The sequence below is a fragment of the Apodemus sylvaticus genome, chromosome 8 (genome assembly GCF_947179515.1).
Source record: "Apodemus sylvaticus chromosome 8, mApoSyl1.1, whole genome shotgun sequence".
NCBI lineage: Eukaryota > Metazoa > Chordata > Mammalia > Rodentia > Muridae > Apodemus > Apodemus sylvaticus.
Genome location: NC_067479.1, coordinates 101331846 through 101359109, shown reverse-complemented (window position 1 = coordinate 101359109; position 27264 = coordinate 101331846). Strand labels below are relative to the sequence as shown.

At 46.8% G+C, this 27264-nt stretch overlaps 2 protein-coding genes and 1 pseudogene across 6 annotated transcripts; 2 read left to right on the top strand and 1 right to left on the bottom strand.

Moving 5' to 3' along the window:
- Positions 1-1211: 1211 nt before the first annotated feature.
- On the bottom strand, positions 1212-8141 carry Lrit1 (leucine rich repeat, Ig-like and transmembrane domains 1). Its single transcript, XM_052190975.1, has 4 exons — positions 8020-8141; positions 5926-6392; positions 3557-3862; positions 1212-2188 (listed from the first exon to the last, which is right to left on the bottom strand). Exons 1-4 carry the CDS (start codon positions 8139-8141, stop codon positions 1212-1214), a joined length of 1872 nt encoding a protein of 623 aa, XP_052046935.1.
- Positions 8142-11635: 3494 nt separating this feature from the next.
- Positions 11636-12656, top strand: LOC127691068 (glyceraldehyde-3-phosphate dehydrogenase-like; annotated as a pseudogene).
- A 2732-nt stretch (positions 12657-15388) lies between these two features.
- Positions 15389-26817, top strand: Rgr (retinal G protein coupled receptor). 5 transcript variants are annotated; one of them, XM_052190832.1, is made up of 7 exons: positions 15389-15467; positions 17377-17533; positions 18509-18630; positions 19556-19709; positions 21700-21817; positions 26114-26227; positions 26686-26817. In XM_052190832.1, exons 1-7 carry the CDS (start codon positions 15389-15391, stop codon positions 26815-26817), a joined length of 876 nt encoding a protein of 291 aa, XP_052046792.1. The 5 variants fall into 5 exon arrangements, with proteins under 5 accessions (XP_052046792.1, XP_052046794.1, XP_052046791.1 ...); XM_052190834.1 differs by having other exon boundaries at positions 18509-18634; positions 19560-19709; XM_052190831.1 differs by having other exon boundaries at positions 18479-18634; positions 19560-19709.
- The last annotated feature ends 447 nt before the right edge of the window (positions 26818-27264 follow it).

Here is a 27264-nt window from a genome sequence, read left to right as displayed (position 1 = left end):
CAAGTAATAAATGGAGTTTTCAGTAGGAAAATTCACTCACTCCTGTGCAGTCATCTCAGCAGTCTCTACCTTAGGCAAAACTCAGCAAGAATTCTCTTCCTCATAGCCTGATAGGTGACCAGAAAAGCTTCTAGATACTCTCCAAAACCAAACAAGTTTCAGAAAACACTGCAAATGCTCCTCCAAAGGGCTGGGCTGGGTGTGAGACAAGACTCACTGTGATGATGCCCTCTGTTGTAGAAGCCTCTTGGCTCTCTCCAATCCGGCATACTGAGAACGAGACATCAGTAGTCTTTAGATTTATTGCAAATAAATTCTCCAAGCATTTCTCCAAGATTATCTCCCAGAACCCCAAAGGATTAATGTTAGAATTCAATGAGAAGGGCACATGTGAATGAAGTGCCTGTGTGTTCAAAAACATGACTAATGTATAGAGAAATTGTGTGTGTGTGCATGAGCTAGTATACGTGCAAGCAGGATGTAATAGTATAGAGGGTGGTAAGGATTTTTCAGAAACCAACTGTCCAACTGCCTGGTCCAAAGCTAGGCTGCCACTGCACAGTGGCAGTGCTATAGTGGGCCAAGTAGTAAATTTGTTTCGAAAATGTTTTGCCTTCCATCATCATCTTCAGCGGATGAGTGTCTCTGCTTGCCTTGTTAATGTTGCCTTTGGCCATGAGACTGTCTGTGGCAGATACAATATGGACATGAGCAGCAGCAACGTGCCAGTCTCACACAAAGACATTCAGGGGCATTGCATGGGTTTCCCTCTTATGTCATCTGAGAAAAGTCTGCCCCAGGTAGCCATTGTTACTCTCCACCTTTGATCCCCATGCCAGTCAACCTACAGACACACAGTATAAAAAATATCTAAGTGCTGCATACCAGAGAGTTTTTGCTTTTATTTGTTAGACATCAGAAACTGACTGATACAGGCAAAATACTTAACACCTGTTTCTTCTCCAGGAAAATAGAAAAATGATGTCTGCTATGAATGGTTGTTACAAAAGTTGAGCAAGTAAATACCTGTGAAGTACTTTGGATGTGTGCTGGCACACAATAAGTGCTTAAAACCCTGTGTTAACTATTGTTGATGGAAATGAACAAGTAGTCAAGTACCCAAATACTCAGGGTGGCTGAGCATACAGTCAGGTGTAAAAGTAAGTGTATGAAACTGAAGAGGGAGGGCAGGTGTGAGTGGGGACTCAGACTCAGCAGAAGTACTCATTGATGCGTCTGCCGCCCCTCACCCCCAAGACCTGGGAGTCCAGGCTGGACCGCGCTGAGAGAAGCCTGTCGGCCTCACTGAGGCTGCTCCTGGACAGCACCTCTGAGCCATCCTCACTGTGGCGTAGTCTTTCCAAGTTAACGTAGGCCCCAGATGCCTCTGCAGAGCCCCCAGCCCGGCACTTGTGGCAGCGTCTTCGGAGGGCCCCGCAGCAAACCAGCAGGGTGGGAGGCAGTGCAATGATGGCGGCCACGCTGATCACCACCATGTTGATGAGTCGCTGGGTGCCCTCTGCATCCACGACCTCGTCAGTAGAGAAGATGACACACTGTTCCTTCGTAGGCACCAGGCCGCGCACACAGACACATGCCACATACTTGGTCTTTGGAGCAAGTCCCTCAATCGTGACACTAGTCTTCCCAGGCTCCAGAGTCATCCTTCGCATGTCTCTCTGCCCAAAGACTGCATAAAGGACACTGAAGGCAGTTGTGTTCCCAGCTTGAGGTGCCTTCCACACCAAAGACACACTGTGGTAAGTATCTCCTACCACCTTGAGAGACCTGACCATCTGTGCGTCCTGGTGTTCTGGTGGCTCTCTGGAGAACTCTGCTGGGACATCCATCTGAAAGTTCTGGAGAGCCAGCTCCTCCTTTATGCTGGGCATTGAGGGCTTGGTAGCCAGGGCCACATGCTCAGGCATGTGGGGAACATGCCTGGCCACCAGCTTGTTGTTATAGGCAGCAGCTTCTGCCCCTTCCCCTATCCTTTCCCACAGGACCCCTGGAATCCCACTATATTCTGTAGACGTCTGTGGCTCAGTGACAATCAAGGAGATAAGAGTTTCAGAAGCTCCCAGGAAGTTCTTGGCTTGGCAGATGTAGTCCCCAGAGTCAAAGAGAGACACAACGGGCAAATCCAGCAAACTCCAACTTGAGCCGTCACTGGATACTTCCTGGTGTACTAAGGAGAGAAAAGGCAGGTATGGAGAAGTGAATGTGTTGTCCTTCAGAGCCTCTCTTCCAAGGCCAAGGTCACAGTTCCTAGTCTACACTGTAGTGAATACAAGTCATCCCGAGAAGATGATGGCATGCCCTCAGATTTCAAGTGTTTCAAGGCCCACCTCACTCAAGAATAAACTGCCTAAGAATCAATTGCCTTCTAAGTCCCAGGTGCCCCGAGTTTATCCTTCAAGTACTGGAGAGTTGCAAAGGTGTCCCTTCAGGGAAGCAGACTGCATTGTGGGTAGGTAGGTTCAGGGGTGAGCATGAGACAGAGGATAACCTGGAAGTGCTGCACCCAGCCCTGCATGCCTCAGCGGGCACATCTAATCAGCACCTCTGCCTTTGTGTTTTTATGCAGCACAGCCTTTTGCACTGCTTTGCAAATGTATCCAAGCCCCCTATTCTAGGGCAACGTTGTCAGTCTTGTTGAGGGAGTCAGAAGAAATCTGGGTGTGCTGTGAGATCTGCCAATCAGGTGCTAAGAAATTATTTCTCCTCATCTTATCGTCTGTCTGTATATGGCTATGATTCTTGTCCCTGCTGCCACCACAACAGAGACGATTCCTCTCTGCCCACACAACCCAGTGGGAATAGACACTTCACACACACTGTGAAGCCAGAGCCAGGCTTTCTGGAATCCCAGCTTCATATGTGATCTGTGCAATACAGGGAGAGCATTTACCTCTCAGTACTTTTTTTTTTTGCATGAACAAAGATAATCCAATTGCCTTTTGCAGTTTTGCTTTGCCTTAGCTAAGAGTTAGAGGGGTACCAAGAGAAAGTCCCATGTAGTTCAGTCTACTAACCCCTAATGTAAGCTAAGATTGGCCTTGAACTTCTAATCTTCCTGCCTCCCAAATGCTAGGGTTGTAGACTCCGATCACCATTCCCAGCCTTACCGACTTCAATGACAATAATGAACATAATTTACATAACATAAAGTTGAACCCATACGAAGATCATATGGCAAGTCCATCATTAATTATCCCTGATCATTCTGGGTTACTATTTTAAAAAGAAAAATTTGCTAAAATATTAAAGAAACTAGGAGTTATTCTCTCCCTAAAAGTCAACTTTGTATTGCTCCCAAAATGGGCCCCGACTTTCTGATAATAATGTGGCTAATGGTCTGTAACAGGAAGGACTGAGAGCCACTGTTTTAATCGATGTCCAGCATATGAGCACATTCTATCCAATTACATTCATACAGATGACAGCCCAGCCTGGATTACACCAGTCCCTGCTAATACTGTCTACTCTCCATTTGGGAGGCTGACCCTGCTGTTTCAGTCCAGCACTCAACACAGAAGCCTTGTTGCTCACACACCTGTGCCATTGAGTGGTCGCCCATTGGCCCTCCTCCAGCTCATCTCAGGTCCTGGGATCCCAGTTGCTCCACAACGTAGCAATACAGTGCTACCCAAAGGGGATATGATGCTGGTCACCCCTGGACGCAGCTCTGGGCTCTGACACTTTCTTAGCTCCAGCTGGCTGAAGGCCACTCCAGCCAGGCTGCGTGGACTGGCACACCTCAGTCTAGCCTCGACGAAGATCAAGTTTGAAGCCCAGCCATCTAGAAGATGAACCAGGTCGTAGAGCCGACAGTCACATACCCAGGGGTTGTCCTGAAGCCCTGCAGAAGGGAGAATAAGCAAGAGGTTAAACCAGCTCCATTCCTCCTCAGGGAAGAAAAGGCAGTTTTTCCACTCTGAGTCAGCAGAGCTGACCTCCAATCCCAGCTCCTTGCCTTGACAGAAAAATGACCTGAGACTTGGTTTTCATTCTCAGTGACGGCATCAGTTTCCCTCACAGTTCCTTTCTTCATTTATTTAAAGTACTCACAGTATCAAGGATGAGAAGTCACTCAAAGATACTCACTGTCTTGGTGACTAAAGCCATCTGGATGAGCACTCGGATCAGAGTTTGTATTTCCTAATACACATGAAAGTCAGGCAGGCATGGTAGAAAGCTGTATTTCTAGCACTACGAAGGCAAAGACAGGAAAGTGCTAGAGTGAGCTGTAGTTAGGCTAGCCATGTCAGTGAGCTCTGTGTTCAGTGTGAGACCCAGCCTCAATAATCAAAATGGAGATTACGGAAGACAATTGACATCAAGTTCAGGTTTCTACACACATGCATGTGTACCTGCACACACATGTATGCCCATACACATGCAAGCATACAAACACACCTACCACATACACATAAATATGCAAGACAAGCTTACTTAGTGACCGTAGGAATGGGTGGTCTCACATATAAGTGGCGAAGACTGAAAATTATACCATCCTATTTAGATGCAATCACAGAGACTGGACCTCCAACCAGGGACCCTGCGTGGGACTGACCTAGGCCCTTTGCGTATAGCTACAGTTGTGTAGCTTGCTCCTCTTGTGGGACTCCTAACAATGGGAGCAGGGGCTGTCTCTGTTGCCTGTCCTTGGGAGCCTTCCTTCTACCGGGTTGGCTTGCCTAGCCTTAATAGAAGAGGACATGTCTAGTCCTACTGCAACTTAATATGCCATGGCTAGTTGTTATCCATGGGAGGCCTGCACTTTTCTGAAGGGAAATGGAGGAAGAATGAATGAGGGGTAGGGAGGGGAGGTGGGGGGGGAGATACAGAGGAGGGGGAGATACAGAGGAGGGGGGAACTGTGATCAGGATGTAAAAAATTAACTAATTTTTTAAAAAAAGAATACATGGCTGAGAATAGTTTTTGTGGCACCAAAGGTGTTACTGAGTCAGTGGAAACCATTTAAAGGCCTTGGGGTGTGTGGCTGCTTTACTGTGAAGTATTTAATGCACAAACTTGTCTCATTTGCAGTTACTTAGAAAGATCTCTGAGACGTATTGTTTGGGTGAGAACGTTGGTGCCAATTAATACATACAGTATGATTTTTAAAAATTTAACACCCGGGGCTGGAGATGGCTCTCTGGTTAAGAGCACTTGCTGCTCTTCCAGAGGGTCTGTCACCCACATGGTGGCCCCACAGCCACCTGTAACTCCAGGAACAGGGGACACCACGCCCTCTTCTGGCTTGTGAGGGCAGCAGACATATGTGGTGCGCAAACACATGAAATACTGTAACACCACACAGCTTTTCTTTGTCTGGGCATGTACATATTTGTATACACAGGTAAACCTGGTGTAAAAGATAAGGAACGTGGAAGTAAAGGTGATAATTAGTAGCTGCCCTTGGGAGAAGAAGAGATTAGCGTAGGAAAAGGGACAAATGAATCATTAGCCTCTTTGCTTTGTTTGTAATGGCTTTTCCAGTCCTTTCCAGCTACACTGTGCCTGTCAGCCCCACGAGTAAGCAAGTGCCCTGGGCAGCAAAGGTCTGCCTGTTTATTTGGTAATTTTTTTTTTTTAAGAGCAGGGAGGGATAGAAGAGAAAAGGGGATCTGACTGATATATTTTACTAACTCATTCCATCCTGAGCTGGGAAACTGAGTTTAACAGGGCCCACCCTGGCTGTGTGACTGGGGACCTCTCAAGTGTCAGTTTTCTTAATTCGAATGCTGGGATCTGAGCTGGCTTGGTTTTTCTTGATCTATTAAACCTATGATTAATGCCGGCACGATCCCATCTTCCCTCGGGTGTAGAAAATGAGTCTGATGTCATTCAGACTCAAAGAGATTGGAGAGTTGCCCAAGACCCTAGGATGGCTCCTGGTGAAGATGCTACCTTGTTTACCTAAGATTAGCCTGGAATGATGGCGGGAAAGGAAGGGCCCGGTCTTCAGATGAGTCCACGTGTCCAGTAGCTCCTCCGGAAGCCTCATCAGCTGGTTATTGGAGAGGTCCAGGAAAGTAAGGTTCTCCAGGAAGTGTGCAGCCTCAGGCGGCAAGGTTGAGAGGCGGTTGGCCTGCAGGTCCAGCAGCTGCAGCTGCGGCGTGTCCCTCAGCGCAGCCCAGGGGAAAGTGACCAGGCGGTTCCCGGGCAGCCGCAGCTCTCGTAGGCGTCGCAGGCCCCTGAGCACGAGGGCACTAAGCTCACTGAGAGCATTGTAGGGCAGCCACAGCTGCTCCAGGCGGCTGAGAGGCCTGAAGGTCTCTCCGGGCACTCTGCGGATGGCGGTTCTCTCTAAGCGCAGCTTGCAGGTGTCCGGAGGAATCGAAGCCGGGGGCAGAGTCAAGTCAGGGTCGCTGCACACCACTGTCCTGGTCACAGAAACAGGGAATATTTGAGCAAAGGTCCTTCCCTTATGAGTTCCCAGATCTGCCTGTTAACACAGACACGAACTGCAGTGTCTCATAGGTGATGCTCATGTAAACTTTTCCAAGCTCAGGAGTGAGCTGGGGGATGGGGGAAGGAAGGAGGAAAGGAGAGAGAGAGAGAGAGAGAGAGAGAGAGAGAGAGAGAGAGAGAGAGAGAGAGAGAGAGAGAGAGAGAGAGAGAACCCAAGAACAGTCAAAGTCACAGTGCCCATCCTCAGCTGTTGATAATTTCACCAAGGAAGAGAGACCCCTAGTATAAGGGTAAGGTTGGCAAGGAAGAAGGTTTGGATACAGGTAAAGGAAGGAAACTGATAGGGAAACTATTCCTAAACAGAGGGGAGGAGGGGGAGGAGGTGGTCAAGGGAGGTTTTAAAGGGCTGTGAGGGGCAAAACAACAACAACAACAACAACAACAACAACAACAACAGCAACCCTGGGCAATGAGGAGACATCTATTTAGATGCGATATTGCTCCTCCCAACACCTCCCAACAACACTGCATGCAGTCTGCGACTGCAATTCCCAGAGGAGCACATACTGTGTTCAGGATTTGAATGTGAACCAGAAAGGGTGTCAGAGGCCATAATGGGTTATAACCTCTGCAAGGTCGGAGGAAGGCATTTACATACAAAAGGAGCCTTAATCTCACTGTACAGTCCAAGCCTGTGGCAACCAGAGAACTTGGGCTTGGCCAAGCTCTTGGGGCCTCGTTGCCCTGGAGGGATACTCTATGCAGATGACTGATTTTCCTGCTTCCCACCCATGACATTAATTTCCAGCATCTAAACATTAGATCCATGGATTCTGGGACTGGTTCCATCGCCGATGGCATGTGAGTTCAAAGCATTTGCTCTCTGAGGATAGTATTACCTTTGTGACCAGGGTGACAAAAAGCAATCACACCATACTGTCCTTAGCCGTCAGCCATTTTCCAGGCTGATTAAGTATCTGCCTGTCTTACTTAATGGGAAATTTACTTTCCATATGAGTTAAATCATCAAGCAAGTCAAAGATGGAATGCTTCCCCCTCCCCCCTCCACCCCGTTCTGCTTCCTTTTCAGCCACCATCTTTCCCCCATCAACCCAGCACTGCCAGGATCATGTGGAAAGGGTAGTTCCAATAATATCATTTCCATGATCAGAAATCATCCTCAGTTCTCCAGGATTCACGGAAGACAAAGAAGGAAGGATAATGGGATTCCAGAAGATTGGAAAGTTGGTAGAGAAAGCCCTGACCAAAATCCTTGTGCAAGTTAGAAAACAAGTTTCCCGATGACTAAGGCAAAGAAGTTAAAGAAAGGAGCCTTAAAGTTCACTGACAGGAGGAAGAAAATGAAGCGCATGAGAAAAGTGACATCCACCAACCAGAGTGGCTGTGGCTTCAAAGGTCCGTGAAGAGAAGAAACCAGGAGGGAAAAACCAAGGGTCCCAGATCCTATCAAGGGGGAGCAGGAGACTTGTAAGTGGACAGTTGCTGGGCATTTGACCCCTCCCAACCCTGGCCAGCTGAAGGACCTAAGAAGGCTTGGTGACCCCCACCCACCCACCCCCACACTTGTTAGTGTCATACCTGGCCTTACTGCCGTCACTCAGGATGTGCAGACTGCAGCTGCATTGAGAAGGACAGATGCTCCAGGCCTGGTGAGGACCCCCAAGCACGAGGAGCCAGAGCATGCCCAGGACCACCCACATGACTTCTGCCTCCTCTTGGGCCCAGGCAGGGGCCTGTCCCAGGAGTGCTCTGTCCTGCTAGTCCAGTAAGTCCGATGGCATGGCGGCTTCCCACTTGCTCATCTCTCAGCAACCCCCATCCAAGGCCATGGGATAAAGACGGGCTGGGGATTAGGGAGGGAGCCCCAGCACTCAGCCGCTTATTGCTGCCTGAATCACCCAGCCTCGAGGGGAGGGGGAGAATCCCTCTGTAGCAACAACCCCTGGCCAGAAGAAGCTGGGATGCAGCAAGATAAGGCAGATGGACAGCTGCCCAGAGGCAAGTCACTTGTGACTGGCTGAATGAGCTGTTTGCTTGCAAAGAACTCCATTTTGATCAGGTCAGGGGTAATAAATCTGCGTGCTTTGGGTGCTAGACTCAGGGGGGAAAATTGGAAACAGAACTGTGACCTCTAAATAAGGGTCTCTAAAAACTGTCCTCTAGGAGAAGAGCGACATGAAACGAGGCTTTCTGAAGGTGGTGGAGGCCTTAGAAAGAGTCCATGCTTCAGGGCCTGATCCTGTATTCAGATCTCAGATCAGCAGTCACAAAAGGAAATAAAGCTTTTCCACCTGGAATACTGGTGAAAATTAGCCGAGGCTTGCCCATCCTTGACTGTCGTGGAGACAGAACTTTTCTAAAAACTGTCAATTTCTGGTACTTACAGAGGAGCTGGGAAGATTCTGGCATTGCAGGAAAACATTAGAGGTCTCCACATATGCTCAATAGCATAGGCAAACATCTGCCTTCCCTCAGTGCTACAGGGGTACCCAGGCACAGAACCCTAGGATGTCAGTGAGTAAGCTTTAGGGGCATTACCACCCTCGAGAAGAAAGGTCTCCCCTCCTCAAGCATCTTACAGCAGGGAGGATCCCAGCACTGGGTCTTACAGAGGTTTTGGAGATTTTATTTGTTTTCTCTTCTCCAATGCCACCCTGCAAAAAAAAAAAAAAAAAACTCTCAAGATGACAGGCAGGACTGAATTCTAGACTTCCTTAAGTCACCCACTTGCTGGCTTCAGTTTCTGTCTCAGAATACTTGGTCCTCTAAATTCCAGTAGGTTACACAGTCTGTCATGTTCAGGAGTCTGGTCAAGCCTAGACTGTTGAGGCTCAGTCAAGGAAGAGGCCTGTAGACTGTGTTGGATCATTTTATGTCAAGTTGCCACAAACTGAAGTCTGAGAGGGAACCTCAACTGAGAAATGCCTCTATAAAATTGGGCTGTACCCAAGCCTGTATGGCATTTTAAAGTTAGTGATTGATGGAGAATGGTCCAGCCCATTGTGGAAGGTGCCATCCCTAGGCTGGTAGTTCTGGAATCTATAAGAAAGCTGGCTGAGAAAGTCATGGGGAAAGCCAGTAAGCAGTGCCCTTCCATGGCCTCTGCATCAGTTCCTGCCTCTAGGTTCCTGTCCTGTTTAAGTTTCCATCCTGACTTCCTTTGTTGATGAATGATAGTAGTGTTGACATATAAGCCAAATGAACCCTTTCCTCTCCAAGTTGCTTTGGTCATGGTGTTTTGTCTTAATAACCTTCAGACAGGGATCCAGGGCATACACATACAGTGCCTAGCTTAATGCCAAACCTGTCTGGACAACATCAGCTTTTGAAAGATGCTTCTCATATCTTCTCCTCATATCCTGCCAATAGCATTTTCTCAGTGCTATTAGGATAGTACCTGTTGCTTTCCTCTCTAAATCAAAGTCTGTCCTACCTGCTGCTATCCCCAGGGTGCCCTTTCCTCGTGTTTGGAACGCCTCCACTCTGACATTATTTAACTGACCTTATATGTTATTTCTTACCTTGTCTCTTCTCTTCTTTCCTGATGTCTTTGGCAATCTTATGGGCATGGCAAAGGCAGCTGCAGATGTTAACCTGCAGGTTAGAAATGGGAAAAGAGTAGGGTAAATCCTGTAGGATATAATTGGTACTTTGGACTCTAGGAATCATTAAGCTCAGACTTAAGTAGGTATTGGAAAGAGGGAAGATTTGTGGCTTGGACATTATCAGAATAGAAGGAATTGCTCTTCTAAAGGGAATCAGAGGTTGGTGTGGAGGTCTGTGTGCTTGGCCCTATTAGGAGGTGTGGCCTTATTGGAGTAGGTGTGGCTTTGTTGGAAGAAGTATGTCACTGTGGGGGTGGGCTTTGAGATTCTCCTCCTAGCTATGTGGGAGACAGTTTTCTCCTGTCTGCCTTCAGAACAAGATGGAGAACTTTCAGCTCCTCCAGTGCCATGCCCACCTGGACTCTGTCATGCTCGCACCTTGACGATAATGGACTGGACCTCAGAATCTGTAAGCTAGCCCTAAGTAGATGTTTTTTATAAGAGTTGGTTACGATGTCTCTTCAGAGCAATAGAAGCCCTAAGACAGAAGTTGGTACCAGGACCTGGGGTATTGCTGTGATAGTCCTGACCATGGTTTTGTTTGGAGGAATGTGGATTTGGGGACTTTGGATTTGGAAAGCCATGGAATGCCTTAAGTAGGGCTTAAAGGGCCATCCTAATTAGCAATGTGGAAGACGTGCTGATTTGAACTGTGGCAGCCTGGCTTCTTCAAGAGGTTTTAGAGGATAGGAATGTTAGTATGTGGCCTAGAGACTGTTTTTGTGATATTTTGGTGAAGAATGTGGCTGCTTTTGCACTTGTCTTAAGAGTCCGCCTGAGGCTAGGGTAAAGAGACTCCGATTAATTATGTTGACAAAAGAAGTCTCAGAAATGCCCAGCACAGACTTTCTCTTCTGTTTTTTTTTTTTTTTTTGCTCATCAAAAGGATTTTGATCAAGTGTAGCAAGCTTAAGAAGAAATACAAAATGCATGGTTCAAGTGCTATGGAGGCACCAAGAAGAGAAATGTAGCTGAATCCTGTGTTCAGTGAGATAAAGACATTAAGGGAGTGGTGTTCTCAGGGCAAGATCCCACCCAGATAAGCTTATTATTGTTTGTGTTTGCAGGTGAACAAGAAATAATTTGTACTTTTAATATAGAATGAACTACAATCCGGAAATGGAAGGCACACTTGTGATCCAGATCCTGAGGCTGGAAGACACAGGCTTTTGATCTGGATTTTGAAGAACGGTGCTCATGAAAAGCTCAGGTCCAAGCATGGTGGTGCACACCTTTAATCCCACAACTCAGCAGATAGAGTCATGCAGATTTCTGAGTTCAAGGTCAATCTATAGAGAAAATTCCAGGATAGCCAAGTGAATTCCAGTGAAGCCATTGGAAAACATAAAGCTGGTGTGGATGTAATACAAAAGTAGGCTATGCAAGCAAGCAGAGTAACTGAGCAGCTTTGGCCATGTAACTCTGGCTTTAAGATCAAGAATAACAGGGGTTACAGGGACAATTGATGCTGGTTAGCTGGAGCTAAGAAATCATCGGTGATTAAGAAGAGACCAGCAGTTCTCTGCTCCTATCTGTTCCAGAAACAGCCACATCTTCTTGTACAGTGCTAGCCTCATTGTGTAGACAAGATGGTGATGGTCGGTGTGAATGGATTTGGCTGTATTGAGCACCTGGTTACCAGGGCTGCCTTCTGCTCTGCACTTGGAGATTGATGGCAACAAAATGGAGATTGTTGCCATCAACGGCCCCTTTTCTCACCTCAGCTACATAGTCTACATGTTCCAGTATGACTCCACCCATGGCAAATTCAATGGCACGGTCAAGGCTGAGAATGGGAATCTTGTCATCAATGGGAAGCCCATCGCCATCTTTCCAGAGCAAGATCCCGCTAACATCAAATGGGGTGATGCTGGTGCTGAGTATATTTTGGAGTCTACTGGAGTCTTCACCACCTTGAAGAAAGCTGGGGCCCACTTGAAATGTGGGGCCAAAAAGCTCATCATCTCAGCCCCTTCTGCTGATGCCCGCATGTTTGTGATGGGTGTGAACAAAGAGAAGCATGAAAATTCACATAAGATTGTCAGAAATGCATTCTGCACCATCAACTACTTAGCCCCTCTGGCCAAGGTCATCCATGACAACTTTGGCATCGTAGAAGGGCTCATGACCACAGTCCATGCCATCACTGCCACTCAGAAGAAAGCCCTTTTGCCCTTTTGGAAAGCTGTGGTGTGATGGCTGTGGGGCTGCCCAAAACATCATCTCTACATGTGGTGTGCTACCAAGGCTGTAGGCAAGGTAATCCCAGAGCTGAACGGGAAGCTCACTGGCATGACCTTTCATGTTTCTATCCCCAATGTATCCATTATGGATCTGACATGCTTCCTGGAGAAACCTGCCAAGTATGATGACATCAAAAAGGTGGTAAAGCAGGCATTCGAGGGCCCACTAAAGGGCATCCTGGGCTAAACTGAGGACCAGGTTGTCTCCTGCGACTTCAACAGCAACTCCTACTTTTCCACCTTTGATGATGGGGCTGGCATTGTTCTCAATGACTACTTTATAAAGTTCATTTCCTGGTATGACAATAAATACGACTATAGTAACAGGATCATGGACCTCATGGCCTACATGGCCTCCAAGGAGTAAGAAATCCTGGACCACCCACCCCAGCAAGAACACTGAGAACAAGAGAGAGGCCCTTGGTTGCTGAGGAGTCCCTGTCCCAAAACTGAGCATTTCCCTCACAATTCCCATCCCAGACCCCCACAATAACAGGAGATGCTTAGGGAGCCCTCCCTACTTTCTTGAATACGATCAATAAAAGTTTGCTGCACCCCCACCCCCCAAATGAGAAAAGACCAGCATCACTGAAGTAAAATCTTCTGGGAAGTGTTTTCTGAGAACAAAAAGAAGCTGTGTTCAGAGATAAGCAAGTTGTACCTTGTGCTGCAGGTGGACTTGTTAATGTGTAAGAGTCACCCAGGTGGTACTGATTTTGAAAACATGAAAAACTCATGGAGAGCAGCTGAAGTTTGGAATTGTGAAAGGCCGGGAAAGGCCATTGGTAAAGATGCATCTTGCAGCCCAGGACTGAAGGAGTCATGCAATGAAGTTGAGACTTGGCACCATAAAGGGAGCCTATGAAAGGCTATTGGTGAAGCCAAGTTGCAGCGAAAACCCCCAGTGTGTTAGAGATGCCAGTACCATGGGATGACCACCAAGAGCAGAAGCACCAATTGAGTAGTGTCAACCAGACCCTGGAGCAGAGCTGGATGTGACTGAAGCCCTTTGGAAGAGCCCAGAAGATCATGTGTGGATCCCAGACACCAGAACAAGAAGCTATAATGCTGAAGTTTCATTGAAGACCTCAAGACTTTAGAGAGATTCCAGAGCTATAGGATATCTGCTGAGAAAAGCTGCTAACAGGGAGTGGAACCAAACCAGGAAAAAGAAGTTTGTACAGCCCACAAAGATGAATGGAATTGGAGATCTGAGGAGCACTTTGACATCAGATATGGAGATACAGAGTTTGGAGTTTGCATAGCTATTTTTTGGGAGGGACTTGTTTGGTCCAATATTTCACATTTTGGAATGTTAAAGTACATACTGTGATATTTGAGGTATGTGATCTGCTTTTTTATTTTGACTTTATACAAGATTATAGTTAAGTGATTGAGTGAGTCTCAGAAAAGATTTTGACCTTTAGACTTCTAACATTATTGAGAATGCCATAGAATATGGAAACTTTTGAAGTGGGGATTAAATGTGTTTTGCATGAAGCAATGGCTAGATATGGTCTCAGTAGGCTCATGTGTTTGAACAAGCCTAAGGGGGCCATGGAGTAGAATGTGGTGGTTTGAATATGCTTGGCCCAGGGAAGGCACTATTAGGAGGTGTGGCCTTGTTGAAGGAAGTATGTCACTGTGGGAGAGGGCTTTGAGATAATTCACCTAGCCACATGGGAAAAGTCTGCCTTCAGAACAAAATAGAGAACTCTCAGAAACTCCAGCACAAGCCTGCCTGGACTCTCCCACACTCCCACCTTGATGATTATGGACTGAACCTCTAAACCTATAAGCCAGCCCCACTTAAATGTTGTCTTTTATAAGAGTTGCCTTGGTCACAGTGTCTGCTCACAGTAATGGAACCTCTAACTAAGACAGGGAGCAATGGGAGGTGTCAGGGCCTATATGAAAAAAGGACAGGCATTGTTACAATTCCACCTACTACTCACTACATGGCCTTGGACTGATTTGCAACCAACTTCTCTCCAATGCTGTTATCGGAAATAGAGGTGTACTGGCACATCATCCATAAGGTAATTTTTAGGAGTCTTTCAATGATCATCCACTAGTGCAGTCTAATGTCTACTACTTTACATGAGCTCCTTTGTTAATAACCCTCTGGGATTTGGCTTCTCCATCTGAAAATTAGTTGTCCCATAGATCATTGTTTCTCTTGTGGATTTCAGCATGAGCCAATAGGAAAGTTGTACCAAGACCTTGTATGCAGAAGCCAAAGTTCTTAGTGGGTCATGAGGTACTTTAAAAAAGAATGTAAGCCATCTTTATCCTGGGAGATATTTTATGGTTGCAAATCTCAATGACTGTATGTGAGACAGTAGTAAAGCCCTAAAGGCAAAATCTGTGATGGATTTCAACCAGCACTTAACTAGGAAAGGGTGTGGAACAGAAATGCCTCAGTTGAATAGATAAATCATCCAGTGGCAGCAGTGCAGAGCAGACAGCCAGTCATGGCAGACTTAGTACCAGAAGCTAAGGGTAGGGTCCTAGTCAACATTTGCTTTATGACAGCAGGTGACTTCAAAAACCTCATCCTGTCCACCAAATGCTTGCTTGTACATGCCTATGAGCCTGTGAATGAACACATAACACACATCCACATGCATGCAAATGCATGTGCACGCTCACACACACACACACACACACACACACATGCACACCCACAGCCAGCTTGTCAGCAACCGTGCACATCCAAGGACCTGGCTACTATCCAATTCTCGGGGACAGCTGCAGCTCAAATCCTTTCATCCACTTCCCTCCCTTAGTTATGCAACCCTTTCCCAATTCAGCTTTCACTCACACACCATTTGGATCCAAGACCTTAATCCCGCCTAGTGGGCTGAAATGAACGAGACAGAGCTCATTCCAGCTTCACAAAGGCTGCAGTATCCATCTACTGAATGGATTCTTTCTTTGTGAGCCAAAAGGAAGACTTAGAAGGGTAAGAAATAAAGAAGGAGTTCTCAGTCTACCGTAATAACCTCCATGTGCCAGCAAGGGAGCGACCATTTAAAAGGACGAGCCTGGCTCAGAGCGCCAGAAAAGACCAGGGTAGCTGACAGAGGGAGTCCGAGGATGGCAGCAACCAGGGCTCTGCCTCCTGGTTTTGGGGAACTCGAGCTGCTGGCTGTAGGAACAGTCCTGCTGATGGAAGGTGAGCCCTTGGGTGAAGCAAGGACCCAGTGGTCCCCACAATCCAGACCACAACTGAGGAATAGGCAGAAGGCTGGGTATCATTTCTTCTTGGCTTCCTCTTCTCTGTGTCTGGATCCAGACGTCTTCTCATGACAGTCCCCAAAGGATATAATTTGCTGCATAGGAGTCAGGAGAGAGAAGCCAAGCACAGAGAGAGGGAAGAGGAGGGAGAGGGAGAGGGAGAGGGAGAGGGAGAGGGAGAGGGAGAGGGAGAGGGAGAGGGAGAGGGAGAGGGAGAGGGAGAGGGAGAGGGAGAGGGAGAGGGAGAGGGAGACTTGGGCAGGAGCTATCTGCTCAGGAGGTGATTGGGTCAAATCTAGGCTTTCCATATACCCTAAGCCAAGAGAAAAATTTATTCTACTCCCAATAAATCTTGCTAAGAATCTCATATAAGACCAGCCACCTCAGAAGTCTCAGCCACCTGCTCTCTGTGGGACTTGATTAAGTCATTTCATTTCTTTGACGCTTAGAGCCTAGTCATTATAAACAGGTATCTGCAGAGGCTAAGTACAGTTGTTAGTATAAAATCATTGTCTAAATAGACATACAAGAAATTTAAGTTCATTATCTCTCCACCACCCCTGCCCACATCTGCCCCTACTACCTGGTGTATTCCTACCACCAAAGGCACTTCTCCTACAGCAGCAGCAGCTTAGGTCCAAGAGATACCTGCCTCAACTTAGACTCTCTAAGATGCTCAGTGAGTGCAGAAATGGTCCTTCCTGATGCCAGGCTGATGGGTGCAGTTTTCATTCAGACCAGGCCCAGAAGAGGAATCTGTAGATTCTTTCAGTTGGTGAGAATTGACAATACAGAGGAAGTGACAGCCACTAAGACTGTCCTGAAGATCCTGGACACCTTTGAGTGGGCCTCATTTCCTGAGAACTGCTGAACCGTACCCTGATTTCTGGTCCTCTAATATTCTGTGAAATTTTGATTTATGTTTCTGTGTGTGCTTCTTTTTCTTTCTACTTTTTCCATGCACTGGCCTCCAGTTTTAAAGGAGAGATCTTTTCCTCTCTATCATTTTCCCATTTTTTTACTGAGAGCAGGATGCTACTGAGGCTGTAACCCAGGGTTGTGTGCAAGCTAGAGAAGCTCTCTATCACTAAGTTATATCCTTAGTACAGTTTTTACTTTTTAGTTTTGAGGTGGGTTAAGCAGGCTGACTTTAGACTTGTAATTCTCCTGCCTCTGCTTCTTGAGTAACTTGGCCATCAGGCCCAACTCTTGCTCTTCAGTTGTGAAACAAGAAGTCAAGGTTAAGCAAGTTCAAGGAACAGCAAGGGAGTGGCCAAGCTCAAATCCAAGGTCAGGACTCCTGCTAGGGAACCTCTCCTGCAGTTTCACATTGCCTGGTGCTGTGGGTCACTCTGGGATCTAAGTTGGATCCTCTTTTCCAGGGCCTTCTCTGACATTGTCCCACAGCCTTTGAAGAAGGCATTTTAAAATCTGAAAGACTGGAGATTGTCCCTAGCTCTGGTACTTCCTAACTGCACTTAGAACATGCTATCTAGCATCCCTGAGCCATGGGGAGGAGACTGGATTAAAGGATCCTTGCAAAGTGCTCTTTGGGGTGCCTGGTACCTGCTTGTTCAGCACTTGTCAGTGACTGATTGGCGCAGTGTGGTCCACACTGGGCTGTGTAATCTTCTACAACTTCCTGTTAGATGTTAGTGTGCAGGGAAAATCGCGGGCTTTAGTACCTGGGGGGTCAATCCCACCAGAGCAGCATTCGAAAAGCTGTGCTGCGAGGCCACTGATGTGGAATCTGGAAGGTTACTGGAACTCCATCAACCCCAGACCCTGCTTCTGACACTCACATGGGTCTCACCAGCCTTGACGCAAGCCCCCACCCTTCCTTTCAGCGCTCTCTGGCCTCAGCCTCAATGGCCTGACCATCTTCTCTTTCTGCAAGACTCCGGACCTGAGGACTCCCAGCAACCTGCTCATACTGAGCCTGGCCCTGGCAGACACTGGGGTCAGCCTGAATGCTCTTGTTGCAGCTGTGTCCAGCCTCCTTCGGTACCAGTCCTTTCATTCTCATTCTCCCTCCCCTTCTACGGGCTCCGGGGTCCTGCTCGGGGCTTCACCTTGGGGGTCATGGGCAAGCAGGCCAGAGCCCTTTTCTCTACTTACAGGAAACCATCCCAAGATCAGAGGTTAGGCAGACTGAATTAAGTTAAACTGCAATGTCTGAATATTGAAGAAATAGCCAATATCTGGAATGCAGGGGCTTCTCAGACCTGACCGAAGAGACTGTGGGCTGAGGGAATCACAGACGGAGGTGTTTGGTGGTCTAGTTTTGACTCCCTGCTCCATTATTTCCAATCCTGGTGTACTTCTATCAATTACATATAACAACCTAATTCATACATGTTATTGGATTATTGTTTTAATTATTTACAAATAGTATGATTATTTACAAAGAATGTAATTATTTACAAATAGCAATGGTTTAATTATTTACAAATACGAACTGCCTGGTATGCCCTAAATAAAGCAAACAGGATTTAGTTCAGCATCTAATACCACATGTGCACACCAGGGTCTTGTCATATGGCCTGCAAAGTTGCTTCCGGGGCCTGAATCAGTAAGCATTCTTCCTCTCTACGAACTAGCACCACCTGCTCAGAATCTAGAGATTTGGGGCTTTACCCTCTACCCTTACCTTCGTCTGTTGTGCTACTCTAGATCAGTAATTTTTCTCTTGGCCTCAGTTTCCCCTCCTGCAATGGAGGCATATGATCATTCATAAAGACTCTTCATTGCACCGGTGGTTCTAAAATGTCACTGACCCAAAAGGGCCTGTCTCCATAGATCTTTTTAGTCTACTGACCTAAACTCCAAGACCCCAGTTCCATAGTGGGAAGACTTTGATAATAGCGGCCTCCCTGCAAGAGCAGGGCTAACATCCAGGAACCTTCCAGGTTTACCTGGGCAGGTGTGGGGGTGTGAGAAGCATGGAAGGAAGGGTCATCTGCACATTGTTTCCCGCAGGCGCTGGCCACATGGTTCAGAGGGCTGCCAGGTTCATGGTTTCCAGGGATTTGCAACAGCACTGGCCAGCATCTGTGGCAGTGCAGCCATTGCCTGGGGACGCTATCACCACTACTGCACCCGTACGTCTCCCCCCCTCCCCCCCCCCCCACCCCGCCTCCACCAACTGTAGGGACACTCTGGAGTATGTGAGGATAAGATGATGCAGGGTGGTCAGTATTCAATTCCACTCAGTGTTTTTCAAGCAAGAGAGTGTGGGTGAGAAGAGGGCCCATGCATTCAACGTGTAGACATTCATTCTGGAAATAGAGGTGGGGTGGACAAGTCTGAAGAATGCCCGCTTTGAGAAGCTCGTTAGGAAGATGGGTTCCTGCAGCCTTGGTGACTCAAGATTTGGAACCTGGGTTTTCCCTGCAAGATTATTTAGAAAACCAATCTCAGAGACTCATTTTGAAAATCGAATGAGATCATGGATATAGAAAATTTCCTGATAGTTGGGTACAGCTGGGGGACAAAAGGTTGTTGTTTCCCTTCCCAACTGACTTCCAAGGCTTCTGCAGTGGGTTTCATCAGTGTGAAGGCTCCTGTTGGGTCTGTGACACCCATAGCCTAACCCTCAGACATTTGGAGCCTCCCTCCATGTGAGAAACTGCCCTGCTCTTATTCTGAGTGACTGTATGTTAGATTTTCCTGTTAACATGGCCTTGGGGACATCTCTTTCACTCCTTTTATCCTAGTACCTGTTCCAAATACCCCCAAGTTTGATCTCTCTCTCTCTAACACACACACACACACACACACAGAGAGAGAGAGAGAGAGAGAGAGAGAGAGAGAGAGAGAGAGAGAGAGAGAAGGAGTCATCATAGTCCTCAAAGGCAGAGAATTCTCTGCTCATTATGGAGAAACTGAGGCTCAAAGATGGCCCTGACTTGCCTGAGGCACCATATTGGACTAGGGGTTGGGGACACTCTGCAGCTACAGAGTCCTTTCTTTTTTCATGTGGTCAACCTATTTCTTTCCAACCTATCCTTGCCCTATCTCATACAGGCAGACAGTTGGCATGGGACACGGCCATCACTCTGGTGCTGTTTGTGTGGCTATCATCGGCCTTCTGGGCATCCCTGCCCCTGATGGGCTGGGGCCACTATGACTATGAGCCTGTGGGGACATGCTGTACACTGGACTACTCGAGGGGTGACAGGTGAGATGGAGCTTGTGGCTTTGAGGCTCTCTTCCATAGGGATCTTGATTTTAAGCTTCCAAGAAAAGAATGTTCCGGCTGAGATCTCCGCTCGAACAAGGTCAACATGTGGGGACATCTGAGCTCCTTATCATGACTCACAGCCTGTCACTGAGAATGGGCAGGCAGTGTCAATGGCACATAAAGTACAACTCAGATTCAAGCCTCCAGAGGAGTAGAACATTTGCTGTATCCGTCATGAGTATCACGGAGCCCCACTACTCTTTGACCTCTTTAGCATAAGGAGCTGTCTTGGCTCAGAAGTCATTGATTTTGAGAGGCACCCATGCCCTTAGATCAACAGATCCAAAGTGTGGAAGGGCTTTGCATTGCTGTGGCCCTCCCAGCATGGAGATACATTCTAGGTCTCTGAGCATCCCCTGTGGACTGATTCATGACTGGGTAGGACTGAATGTATGCGGTCTCCATGACCATGGGGTTTTCTTCTATTACTGCACTATCTGCGCAGCTCTGGGAGAAAAGAGCTTTCATCAGGGATCATTTGGGGACTGGTCACGTGGCTTCTAGTGCTGTGCCTCCACCTCTCCCACGGCCTGTTTCCAGCATAGTCAGGCCACACGTTTTACAGACAATAGTGACTCAGGGGTCATTAGACCTTGACATAGGCTTCTCAAGTAAGGCCTCTGCAATTGAGTGGCCCTAATGTCCTGTAGAACACAACCCAACAAGGCTCTTCTGAAAGTCCTTTCTCCTACTTCTCCTTAGTGAACAATCATAGTGTGCAGTCTCCCCTTCAAGAGATCAAGTTCTGCCTCCTGCTGATTCCAATTTGTTTCTGATCATCCTCCTGTCTCCTCAACGCCTAACCCGAGACCCCTGGTTTTGTCACCCTTTTAATAAGTTTTCCATTGTTGATGGTTTGAGATATGATCTCACACTGCAGCTCAAGCTGGCCCATCCTGGCAGGGTACTGGTGGTAATCCTCCTGCCTTGGCCTCCCAGGTGTTAGCCACTGATGTCTTAAGTGACCCAGTATTCAGTGTCTTTGACATCCATATGTTATTTTCAAATCCTTATGTCAAGCAAGAGATTCCCTTGGATAGTTTCTCCTCTTGGCCCACTGATTCCTCAAGGATTTGGTAAGATAGATAGATAGATAGATAGATAGATAGATAGATAGATAGATAGATAGACATAGACAGACATATATGTATAAATAATATATAATATATAATATGTATAATATATGTATATTTGGTTATATATACATATGTATATAAATAAAATCACCGGACTATTTTCACCCAACACCTCCCAGTAATGACATAGAGAATTTTTAACCTATTTATTCTAGTTCACGATTGCCACATAGCCTGATTTCTGTCACTCAGTCCCAGTATATCCAACTTCTTCCATGTGTGGCTGGTGAATCCTGCGCTTCTCGTTTCTTTCCGTAGCATCTATCTCTGCCTGGAAGTCTTGCCTTTCTTCTTCTGCCTCAGTTATAGACTGTCAGCTCGTAATTAAACCAGTGGTGATGGAGAGGAATGTTTACAAAATTCACAGGCGGTAATGATCCAATAAAAATAGCAGTACCGAAGTCTGCCCATACTCCACTCTCTGCCAGTACAGACATCAACATTTGAATAATACAAAGACAACCTTTAAACAGAGCATAAAAATATTATCGCAACATTTTCCAAACTGAAGAATCCCATCCTCCATTCTTGGATAACAAATGAGATGGCAAGACTGAGTGTTGGAGCTTGATGAAATACCCATTCATCTCAGCTCCTGGCTCCCAAGCAAAAACTTTGGAAGACCCATGGCCTCTGACTGCCGTGGAGAGTTCACTTGGGTACAGGAGCATCCACACTCTGAGTGCTTGTCTAGGATGGGATGATACCTCTCATTGGCTAGCACCCATGCCGATGGGCCTGGGCTGTTGGCACCCAGGAGCTGACCTCTCTTTTCTTCCCTGTACTTGCAGAAACTTTGTCAGTTTTCTCTTCACCATGGCTTTTTTCAACTTCCTTGTACCCCTGTTCATCACACACACGTCATACCGGTTCATGGAGCAGAAATTCTCCAGGGGTGGTCGTCTCCAGGTAAGAAGCCAGCTCCCACAACAGCAGGAATCTCTTGGTCCTCTCAGACTCTGGAAACGTGCACAGCATGGCAGAAGTCATTGTTTGCAGTGTTTGCCACAACCATGAGAAGAAGAAGTGGCTTGCATAGAAAATATGCTGCTAGGCCTAGAAAACACCTTCCCAGGGCTCCAGCTTCCAAAGCCTAGGGATCAAGAGCCATATTAGGACAGACTTACCCAGACCCTGCAATCCAGAGACCCAGGCGTTTCCAGGACATCACCCACGATGTTCCACTCCACTCTTCCCAGGGCTTCAAGGCTAAATTGCAGGGCTCACTCTTCAAGTGGTGCTTTTAAAATTGCTTTAAGCTGTTTAATTTAATCACAGCCACAGGCTATGACCCACAATGTAAAACCACATCTGCAAGCATATTTGTCCAAGAAAAGGGATGCTTTAAAATAAGACCTACTGGCCGTTTCACAATTTCTATATTAAAATTCCCTTGCCAGAGGTTTCCATGTAACCTTGCTACCTAAAAAATTAACAAATGAGTCATAACAAGCCACAATGTTGTTTTTTTGTGTGAAAGCAAATGTTGATATTATAGGTATGGTGTGTATTTTCACTTCATCTTTGTGAATCTTTTCTGACAAATCAAAGCTTTCTGACTCCCAGAACTAGGCTGAGGAACAGGGAAGGCAGCTAAAGGAGCTACCAAGTGCCACACACTTAGTAATAGCAGGGAACAATACAAACCCAGATTTAGGACCTTCAACAAAGTTCAACTTTAGTGCATAAAAATATTCTTATTTTAAGACAATCTGCCACGTAAATTTATTAGCATGCATTGGGATATGACGTTATGAATTACTTTCATCTGTGGACCTAGCTGAGAGGTTCAGAGCTACACAGGTCCAAGAAGCTTGGATCCGAGCTTGGAGGCTGGAGCCTCTTCCCCTAAGTCCTCTTCCACATTGCTCATCTCCACAGTAAAAATATTTTTATTAAAAATTATTTGAGAATATCATACAATGTATTTTTATGCACTCCTTCTTGTAATTATTTCCTGTAACTCCTTCAGGTCCACCCCCACTTCCTTAATCCACAGCTTCATGCCCTTTTTGTAAAGACAAAACAAAACAAAACAAAACATTAACCCACCAGTCCCCCTCTCTTTGCACTGCCCCCATGTTTATACTTGCCGGACCAGCTGCTGCAGCACAGTTAGCCAAGGTGAGGTGAGGCCCATGCAACCTATCAACCGAGCATAGCTTCCCAGTCAGGCGCGGAGCTCACGGAACTCTTCACACTCCATGCCAGAGTGCTGACCGGCCTAACCTTGTGCAGACAACATCAGCTGTTGTAACTTCTGGAGTGTAGCATCGTCATGTCCAGAAGACACTGTTACTCCCACCCTTCCTGATCCCTGCTTATGACAGTCTGTGCTCCATCTTCCTCTATGGTTCCAGAGCTGTGTGTGTGCATGCAGGTGAGTGTGCGGGCATGTGTGTCCATCATCCACCTGTCTGTCCGTCCATCCGTCCGTCCGTCTGTCTGTCTGTGTCGTCTGTGTGTGATATAGATGTCCTATCTGTGGCTGAATACACCAGTGACATCTATTTTCTGCACTTTGATCAATTACAAATTTCTGTATTAACCACCATCCATTGCAGAAAAACAAAAAACAAAAAACTTTCTCTGATAAGTATCGAGAGTTCAGGTATAGATAAACAAATTTAGGGAGCAGTTTGTTACTGTGTATGTTTAACAGAATAATAGTTGTGGGTTAGCCTGTGGAGCCTATGAGCTCCACAATCATAGGTTCTTGGCTAGAATACAGTACCAGACACGTATTTCCTCATGTGCAATCTGGCCTGAAATCCAATCAGAAAGTGAATGGTTACCCCTATAATTTTGTGCCATTATTGCACCCATGGGTATATCTTGTCATGCCAATAATAATACATGAATTACTGTAATTTACAGCTAGGGTTCACATATAGGTAAGACTGTTAATGACATTTATCTTAGCTGCCTACATAACACTTTTCAATTGTATGAAAGTTAGCCAGCATGAGGCAGTACCTTAGTCAATACCAGCTTCATATCCTTTTGTGCTGTGACTAACATGTGTGGTATCTTCAGAAATTGGGTCTTTCTGTCAAGTTCTTGTCAGCAACAGTAATTCTAATAGCAAATATTGTTTGGGAAGATCTCTAGAGCATCAATGATTCAAGGGCAGTATTCACACCTGAAATATTCATACCTGGAGCTAGGCTTTTCAATTGCCAACCTATGGAATCTGGGAGGAGCATGATCCCCTGTGTTGGTTAGCCCCGGTTAAAGTCTCTTATCTGAATGAAGTTTATACAACAGTGGATTTCCATTTGGCTTGTTCTCACATCTTTGTGTTACTAATCCCTCCCCTGCTGCATTCACAAACCTCCCCCCACTCGTCTCCCTCCCCGTTTTCTCCCCATTCCCTTTACATCATTGGTATTTTGTTATAATCCTCTTCTTTAGTGAGAATATGTGATTCTTGTCTTTCTGGGTATGTATCTCACTTTGTACACTTTCCAGTTCCGCCCTCTCACCTATCTATACATTCCATGATTTCATCTTTCTTCACAGCTGAATGAAATTCCACTGCCTATTATTATCCGTTTCCATAATCCATTCATCTGTGGATAGACTTCTAGATCAGTTCCACGTCCTAGTGACTGTGACTAGTACAGCTCTGATCACAGATGAGGATGTGTCTCTGTGGTAGACAGCAGAGTCCTTTGGGTATATACCCAAGAGTGATATTGTTGGGTCATATGGTAGATCTAGTCCAAGATTTCTGAGGAACCAACACCCTAATTTCACAGTGACTGCATCAATCTGTGCTTCTTCAACAACGCATGCTACCACAACTTAAAAACAGAGTTATAAGGAGGTGAAGGCAGGCTGATCAGAGTGAGCTCAAGACCGTCCAGGGCCACAAGGGTGCACACATGTGCAGATGAGAGACCAAGGTCACAGAATCAGTTCTCTCTTTCCACCACGTGAGTCCTAGGGGTTGGAGTCAGATTGTCAGGTTTGAACATAAGCATTTATTTGTCTGCTTAGCCATTTTACTGGCCTTCCCCGTCCCAACTTTTATCTGCACCCATGAAGTCTTCACGTTTGTTGGGGATTCCGTCAGCCAGAAGGCCACCACCAGGATTTTCTCACCTTTCTGGTTGGTTCTGAGCCATCAGCTCTGCTTGCATCAGGATTGGTCCCTATCCACGGCCCAAGAACCTGAACCAAGCTTCTGGAGGTGACACTGTCTGCCACTGAGGTGCTAGCTTCCCATGACCCTCAGCGGCCCCCTGGAAGGCCCTCCGCCCGTCTAAAGTACATATTTTTCTCCAGAAGAGGGGAAATTCACGAGGGGGAAAATGTTCCCTGGTTCACGTTTGAAGGGCTGTGGGGGAGGGGCTCATGTGCCTGAAGTCCACGCCCCTTGCTTCTTCTGTCACTACACAGCTTAGTTTTTGAGGAGTCTGTCCCTGAACCTGGAGCTTGCTGCTTGGCTTATGTGGGTGAGCAGTGAGCCCTGTGTGTGTTTCTTCTTGTATCTGCCTCCCCGTGCTGGGATTGCAGGCACGTGTCCCCGAATCTACCTTTCCGTGCGGGAGCTGGGAATGTTAATTTGGCCCTCATGCACGTGCCACACCAATTTCACCCACTGAGTGGTGTTACGAGCATCACTGCTCGATGGATTTTAAAAATCCCACCAACGTTGAAGGAAATGTGTCCTTGTGGAATTAAATCTCCTTCGCTAAAGAGATACTTTTTTGTTAAAATTCTCATGCCTCGGAATATGTGAAAAGTGAAAGCATTTCAAACCCATCATGAAATCTGAAGTCCGCTTGTTAGTAGTCCTGTGGATCCAGAAGAAACTCTGGCATCAACAACCTTCCCTGCCAGCCCACTCCCTGGTTATGTCTGATATGGTAAAGTATCTGTCTGGCATGGCTGCAGCTACCATTAAAGAGATCGCTCTAAGCCTGAGGGGAACTTAGAACCTCAAGACCTGGAAGGAAGCTTATCACCCACCCCACCCCAGTCCCTACCTACAGGCAACTCGGACTATTTTATAGACAAGGAAACTGAGGTCAGGTAAGCTTAACAAACAGGCTTATACCCTTTCAAGGCAAAGAGCTCATGTGATGCCAAACTCTTCTGGTTCAGACCTTTCCAAGAGCATGGTCTGTGCTAGCACCCTTGCCACTGCATGGTTATGGCCTATAGAGTGACTTGATGCTTCTGATGTTTTCTCCCTAGGTGAATACTACTCTTCCAGGCAGGATGTTGCTGCTTGGCTGGGGTCCCTATGCCCTCCTGTATCTATATGCAGCCGTCGCAGATGTGAGCCTCATCTCTCCTAAACTACAGATGGTACAGATTCTTCCAAAGCCCAAGGAATCCTATACATCCTCACATCTGTCTCTGCATCACTCCTTCTGGCTTTCTGCTAACACACTCACTTATTTTCTTTCTTCTTCCTCTCTTCTTCTTCCTTTAAATATTCATAAAGTGCAGAACATGTTCTTGTTCCACATACACCCCACCCCATCCTGGGCCATGCTGAGATGACAGGGGCAGCCTGACATAAGAGTAAGCATGTGCTCTGAGAGCAGCTTCATTCAGAACAGGTATGTTCTATGACATTCTATGAACCATGAAGATCTGCCAGGAAAGGCTCAGAGGCCAGCGGATCAAACTGAGGACAAATGAGTGGCAGTTCTGAGGTGGGGGGGGGGAGGGGGGAGAGATCAAAAAGTCCTGTCATGAGTAGGACCGGGAGAAAAGTAGAGGCCTTGAAGCATCTTTCATGGACTTTTCCACCACAACAGGTGCCTGCCCTTATTGCCAAAACTATGCCCACAATCAACGCCATCAACTATGCGCTGCACAGCGAGATGGTCTGTAGAGGATCCTGGCAGTGTCTGTCTCCACAAAAAAGCAAGAAGGACCGAACCAAGTGAAGCTCTTCAAGGGGCTGATCACAGTCAAGGCTACCTCTTCAAACCTGGGCTAACTACTTCCCAGGTCAGGAAGGTGCTGCCACATACTTCCCAACAGCCCTCAAAACCATGCCAGACACTTACCCACCAGCCAGCCCCAAGATCCCTGTTGAGTCTAACCTCATGGTGGACCCAAGAATTCAGATACTGGGTTCAATGAAAGGAGTGCTGGTCACAGCCCTCTACACACAGTCTAAGGGGCCATGGGAAAGTAGCTCTACCCATCTCTCTAAACCCTAAAGATGGCCTTGTGGACTAACCACAGCATGGGTGAACAAGCTAGCTCATGTCCTCAGCAAGCACATAGAGTGCTCACTGAAGCAGATGCCGATATGGGCCTTAACCATGTTCTACACGAGGCCAGGCTACAGCAAAAGGAGAAAGACCTGGGATTGCTTTTTGGAAGTC

Bases quoted from the DNA above. Each gene is read 5' to 3' on its own strand.
- Lrit1 (XM_052190975.1), bottom strand. From the start codon at position 8,141: ATGTGGGTGGTCCTGGGCATGCTCTGGCTCCTCGTGCTTGGGGGTCCT. The intron at 6,393-8,019 runs GTATGACACTAA...TTCTGTGACCAG, and splicing joins AGTGACGGCAGTAAGGCCAG to GACAGTGGTGTGCAGCGACC. The intron at 2,189-3,556 runs GTGTGTGAGCAA...TTCTCTCCTTAG, and splicing joins GCGACCACTCAATGGCACAG to TACACCAGGAAGTATCCAGT.
- Rgr (XM_052190831.1), top strand. From the start codon at position 15,389: ATGGCAGCAACCAGGGCTCTGCCTCCTGGTTTTGGGGAACTCGAGCTG. The intron at 15,468-17,376 runs GTGAGCCCTTGG...CCTTCCTTTCAG, and splicing joins AACAGTCCTGCTGATGGAAG to CGCTCTCTGGCCTCAGCCTC. The intron at 18,635-19,559 runs GTCTCCCCCCCT...TCATACAGGCAG, and splicing joins CACCACTACTGCACCCGTAC to ACAGTTGGCATGGGACACGG.